General features: G+C 42.4%; 1 protein-coding gene across 2 annotated transcripts in view; it reads right to left on the bottom strand.

The window, feature by feature from the left end:
• LOC137480244 (vesicle-associated membrane protein 2-like) overlaps nt 1–6,000 on the bottom strand; it is a 258,919-nt gene continuing 252,919 nt past the window's right edge. For both annotated transcript variants that reach the window (XM_068201308.1, XM_068201307.1), the window contains 2 exons: nt 4,461–4,512; nt 1–2,388 (listed from right to left, as the gene is read on the bottom strand). In XM_068201308.1, the coding sequence (XP_068057409.1) occupies nt 2,372–2,388; nt 4,461–4,512 (69 nt within the window). In that variant the 3' untranslated portion in view covers nt 1–2,371. The remainder of the gene's footprint in view (nt 2,389–4,460; nt 4,513–6,000) is intronic.

Raw genomic sequence — 6,000 nt, 5'->3', positions numbered from 1 at the left:
GATTTGATTTTGATTATTAACTTGCTTGAACTACATTAGTTGGGAGAATGTGAGCTTTGCATCCTTGTAGCACTTCCACTGCAGTTTCATTTGGGAGCTTTGTGTGTTTGTAGCTAGAGGATTCAAACTCTTTAATGTGTATTTGCACTCCTATCAACTGAGTATCAGTTCAGCCTCCCAGAGGAGAAGGAACATCTGTATTAAGGCTCAGTATCAGCATTTCACCTTCCTGATTGCACCACCTCCAGCAAAAGCTATCTTCATCTCATGAGTCTGTTCAGCAGAGAAGCAGTGTGAGGACACCACGCTCAGCACGGGTGTGGGTGGCAGGGTCCCACTCTCAGCAGATAATTCCTTCACATCAGATATCTAGTTACCTTAGCAGTTTAAAAAGGCTCCTGAAGTTGAATGGCTCATTCCTCTCCCAGTGAAAGCTCATTTATACACAGCCCTCAGCTGTGTCCCCTCACGGAGTCAGGCCTTTCATCCCTGCTACATTTTTGTCCAGCCCAGGAGGATTTCTGAATTGTTTGCGTTCTCACCCAGTGAAGGACTGAAGTGATCAGGGCATACCAGGGAATCCAGCACCACATTAGTAACTTTGAATATTCAGCTTCACTAAGGCTGGGGTCACTTATGACTTAGTGATATGAAGTAGTACACGTGACTATAAAGTGATAAATATTTGGGGAAAAATGCAACTGGAACCTTTCAATTGATCATTACTTATTCTCTCTGCACAATTCTACTTTAGCACAATTTATATATAGGTTCACAGCAACAAACTGGTCAGGCTCCCAATTTTTTTTATTCTAAAACCATATCAAGAGAGATACTCCACAGTGGGAATATTTACGCTACTATTATCACTGTTTCTATTCCCTAGTTAAATTGCAGACAAAAAACCCCGACCCATCAAATTATTATTTTTTTAATTCTATGAATTCTTTTTAGAAATTTTGAAGGACTTATCCTAAAAAGACCATTTTCTGAATTTCCTGGCTCAAAATTTGATTCATTCATTTTTAGTTTGGTTAAGGATGATTAAACTATTCACTGTTTTAAAAAGAAAAACAAGAAATTCACAAGAGCATAAAGAACTTTCTCTCAAGCCACAACATATAATTTCTTATAATTACATCAAATGTTAGTTTAAATTAATTGAGTATAATAGGTATCTCAGCTGAGTACTTCACAAAGATGACAGTATGGTTTACGGACTATCCACATGCACAAATTAAAATATATCTTTTTAAAGCCTATTAACACCACTACTTTGAACAGTGTGGTACTGTTCAAAGCGTGTACTTCCTCCAGGAAAGCTTTGCTAGGCACCCTTCCCTTTCTCAGCCTCTCCCCACTGTTTCCCCCTCCTTCTTCCTGATTTTGGAACCATCCTGGCAGTGGGGACCATTTCTGCAAACTGCTGCAGAGGCAGCTTCCTCCGCAGAGCTGGGCAGCCACAGACATCACCAACGCTGCTCACGGGCTTCAGGTCAGAGCCCAGTTTTTGGGGGTTGGCATCCAAGAGATGTCCCATGAAACCTGACAAATGGTGCCTTGAGTTTTCAGCGAGAGGCTGTACCTGAGTCATTTGTGATGCTTGTATTACCACTTCTACATTTCACTTGGCTTTTTCAGGACTGTCCTGGCTAATGTTTTTTTGGCTGTCACACAGTTTTTTTTTTTTCCTTTCTGGCTTTCATATTGAGGCCACCTTGGTTGTTCAGAACACCATGAGGTGTTTTCCATAAGGAAAAAAATTAAATCCATAAAAGATGGCAATCCAGTCTTAATTTATTTTCTGTGGACAGTGTTTTTAGACTTGGATTCTACATCTAATCTCAAAGAAATCTGTGTTTGATTGGCTAAATTGAAATATGATATCTTACATGAATACTTACAGGTATCACTCTCTTCAATGGGAGTAACAAACACATCTGAGAATGGATTTTGCCATCCAACTTTAGGAGCTTTAGGAGAATTTTGGTCCTAATGTTTGCTGCAACCTTAGATTTGGGTCCAATCCACCCAGCAACGTCCCTTTAAACAGGAGCTTCCCCACAGCTGCATTCTCTGATTCTGAGATGTTTTAGGATGCTTTTCATATACTACAGTTTCTGAAGGTCAGTGCGTACACATCTTAAGACACAGTGATTAGACAGTGTATGGAACTACTTGGCAGTATTTAGCTGGTACAGTTTCTTGTGGAAACAACAGAATTCCAAAATACACCACACTGAATGCTTATGGGTTATTACAAGCAAAAATCCCAAGACACCGGGAATTAAAAAGCGGAGTTCAACAAAGGAACACTGATATCGTCGGCTGATATGAACAAAGTTGTGCCAAGTCTTCCTTCTCTGCTTTTTCAAGTGGAGAAATAAACTGGGAAATGAAGCAGAAGGAAAGAAAGATTAAGAAAAAAGACAAAAACCAGGAGTTATTACAGAGTTACTCTTTATCTTACAGCAATCTGTGGTGTCAGAGGATTGCAAACATCTTTAGCACCTCTTAGCTGAAGGAGCATGACGTGTCTGGCACACAGTATTCCTTCCACAGGGATGCTCCTCCCGTGTCCAGGGGAATTTGGAGGGGAAACTGGAGTAGAAAGCAGGGGAGGCTGTGGCTCAAAAGGCAGAAAGGGCAAGGACCGAAGTGACGTTAGGTGCTGTCCCCAGCCCCAGCAAAGCCGTGTGTTGTACTGCATCCTCCTGCAGGCAGCTCGGGCCATTCAGCGCCTGTGGCAGATGGCTGCTGTGAGGAGTGGCTCACTTTGTCTGCCCCTACAGCCACCCCCGTGGAGGAGATGGCCTTGTTCCCACTCAAATCAGACTGGAAAAGTCAGGCAGACCTTGTCTAACAGCACTTGGATGCTTGATGTCTATAGGATTTAAACATACTTGAGTGCTACTGTAAATAAACACAGCATTGAGTTAAATACACAAGGCCCTTCCTGAAGATGCAACCTTTAGGCACTTATCACAGAGGAATCAAACAATTTGAAAAATAATTTGAACAGCAGGTACACTCAAATCTCACTGACCTGATCCCACTGTGGTGAGCCACAGGCTGGTTTGAACAATGGGACACTCAAGTCTATGATTAAATACCCTAAACTCAACCTAACCCATGTCAAACCTGCACTGTCTTTTTCTTTTTTCAACTTCCCAGGACAGGCATTCAACATTTTAAACCAGGAGTGAAACAATGTTCTTACTTAGATATGTTTCAGCCTAAATTTCCATGGAGGAGATGCGAGCTATCTTGACCACTTTTTACTTTCTTGTTAAGACTTAGATAATGCTCAATGAGGAATATATACCCAGCAATTAGTTCAATGGCTGCACATCTTCTTTTGTCTGGTTGCTGCACAAGGGCTGGTCTTTCAGTTGAGTACCCAGTTAATACAGTTAATTAATATCTAACCATTTCCCATTCTTGCTGTATCAGTGTTACGAAACCCTGGAATTATTCTGGGTCACTCTGGTGCCAGCATTCATAAGGCTAATAAACTGTCACATGTATCTCATTCCTTTTAGTCATGTTTACAGGTGATCCTGTAAGCTTTCTTACAGGAGCAACAGAGGAAAATGGAAACATGCTGAGTATCAGGCATGTAACTTGAGAGCTGGGAATTAACTCACATCCACAGTCCGGCCTTCTGGTGAATCTCTTCTGGGTTACTACCTGCATTGTGTATCTGAAGAAACCTCCCTTTTAGGAGTTACTGCCATATTACAGTTATGTCACCTAACAGCTGTTGCTAACACAGGGTTACATAAATGAAATGTTCAGTTCCTGTCATTACAAGGTCCCTGAGTCCCAACCAGCACGACTGCTATTATTCATTCATAGCTACCTTCCCTACAACAACTGCGTGGAACGAGATCATCTTTTGAGAAAAGAAGTCACTGAGACTTTGGGCTGTCTTTTAACCACATTTGGGCATTCGAGGTTCAAAAGGACCTTCAGAAACACTGACATCTCAAATTCTAGCTGATATGGCAGAAACCAGGCACCTACATGCTTCTAAAAAATTCACCAGATGCCTGTGTGCCTTCACCCTCTTTTTATAGGCATGAAGTATTCCAAGGATTACTGTTCTGAGTAGAAAACACCAGGACTGTGGCACTCACCATAATGAAAGGAAGATCTCTGAGACTGCAAAAATATTTATTTAAAACATAAAAAGGGAGAGCTTTTAATCCTAGGGAAGGTTATGTAACATGCTAATATAAAAAAAAAACATTAAATGTCAACAAATTCTGCCAATATGTGTCCAGGGAGTTTCCAGTAATTCTCACTATAAAAGCATAACACTGGAAGGGAAATTTCACAAATTAATCAGTTTAAATATTTTATATCCATTTTTTCATTGCTTTGTTTTCTAATGTATCAGCCATTCTTAAGTCACAAGCTATTGAGATCATAAATAAAAGAGAAAATGAATTACTCACTTATAATTATAATGAGAATGACTGCGCATACTACACCGAGGATGATCATCATCTATAAAAAGAAAGTTTTAAGAAAGAAAAAGAGAAAGTCAGGTTTTCACATGAAAGACATTAACCCCTCTTTTTTTTTTTTTCTTTTACTTAGTGACTCATTCCTCATATTTTCAACTCTTGTAAAGACTTACTGCAACAGACTTGCAAAGGCCCCATACTTTGTGTTGGTTTTAAAATCGACAATGGACAGAGCCTCTTGTCAAAGCTGGCCAGATTATCAGCTAAAGATGCAGTGACCAACCTCAAGCATTCCCAGCAGCAAAGAAAAACTCAATTTCCAAAGTGAAACGGCTCCCAATGGCTGGGTTCACACGTGGCCAGGTGCCACTTTACACAGAATCACCTCATCCCTTCTCCCCACGCTGCTGAAGTCAGTGAAGAGGCAGCTGGAGCTGTCCAAAGCCCAGCAGCTGTTTGTGCTGCTGCTGGTGAGACAGGGAGCCCATGCTAGCCAGGACAGTTGCCAGAGCAGCTGCCAGCAGGTGCTCCTGGAAACAGCTCAGTGCAAAGCAGGAGCCTTCTCCCCCAGGAGAAGCAGAGGCAGCTGTGCACAGCCCACGCCAGCAGGGAGCTGCCTCAGAGCCCCCCGAGACTCCCTGGAGCTGATGAGCCCTCCAGGGGTGCTGCAGTCCAGTTGCCATTATTACCCCAGTGAGCAGAAAGAATGAAAAACAACAAATGTGGGCATGTCAAATCAAAGCTTTCATTCCTCCTAACACGAGGACAGAGCCAGCCATTGGCTTGCAGGAGATTCTTTTTAAATTTCTTCCCTCTCTTCCCAGAGTTTGGGAGCCAGAAGAAGGATGGGGGGATTGTTTGTCAGGAGAAAGCAGGAAGGGACAATGAGGAAAGGAGGATGAGGGCAGGTTTGAAGGTAGTGTAGTGCAGGTCACTGTGGAGACTGCAGTCACATGGGTGAACCTAACTCAAAATCTGTGCTTGTAGCTCCCAAAAGCCCTGCTTCCTGCACTTCTAGACATATCAGTTGGGCACCAGCTAAAAGAGGCCCAGAGGACCAGCTCAGTTGAATTTGTAATGTAGATCCTTTTATTTCTGGAGTGTTTTTACATGCAGCTTACCCAGAATATTTTGGCTTGCTTTACATTTCTTAGCACTGTGGATTGAAGAGACAAAGCAGACAACAGGCTAGTGAGGGATACATGTGGGATTCTCCCTTGAGAACAGCTGGTTTTATTTGGGTGGACATAAGTAGTCAGCAGGAAAGCTGGTATTGAGAAATGGAAATGAAGCTGAACTTTTGGCACAGGGTTCATGGTGGCGGCGCATGAGTATGAAGAAGACAAGCGTCTTAGAAGAGTAAGAGGAAATGAAGATTCTGAGTCCAAAATCCACAAGTGCTGGAGAAGGTCTGAAAAAGCAAAGGAGAGTGAGGCTCCCTCTGCTCTTGGGAAAGGATTAGACTTGGGAGGCAGCAGAGAAGGCAGCTGGTTGAGCAAAGTCCTGCTCTATCCTAACCAGCCCCTCT

This window comes from Anomalospiza imberbis, chromosome 10 (assembly GCF_031753505.1).
Source record: "Anomalospiza imberbis isolate Cuckoo-Finch-1a 21T00152 chromosome 10, ASM3175350v1, whole genome shotgun sequence".
In the NCBI taxonomy this organism is placed as follows: Eukaryota; Metazoa; Chordata; class Aves; order Passeriformes; family Viduidae; genus Anomalospiza; species Anomalospiza imberbis.
This window is presented reverse-complemented; position numbering and strand designations above follow the sequence as displayed.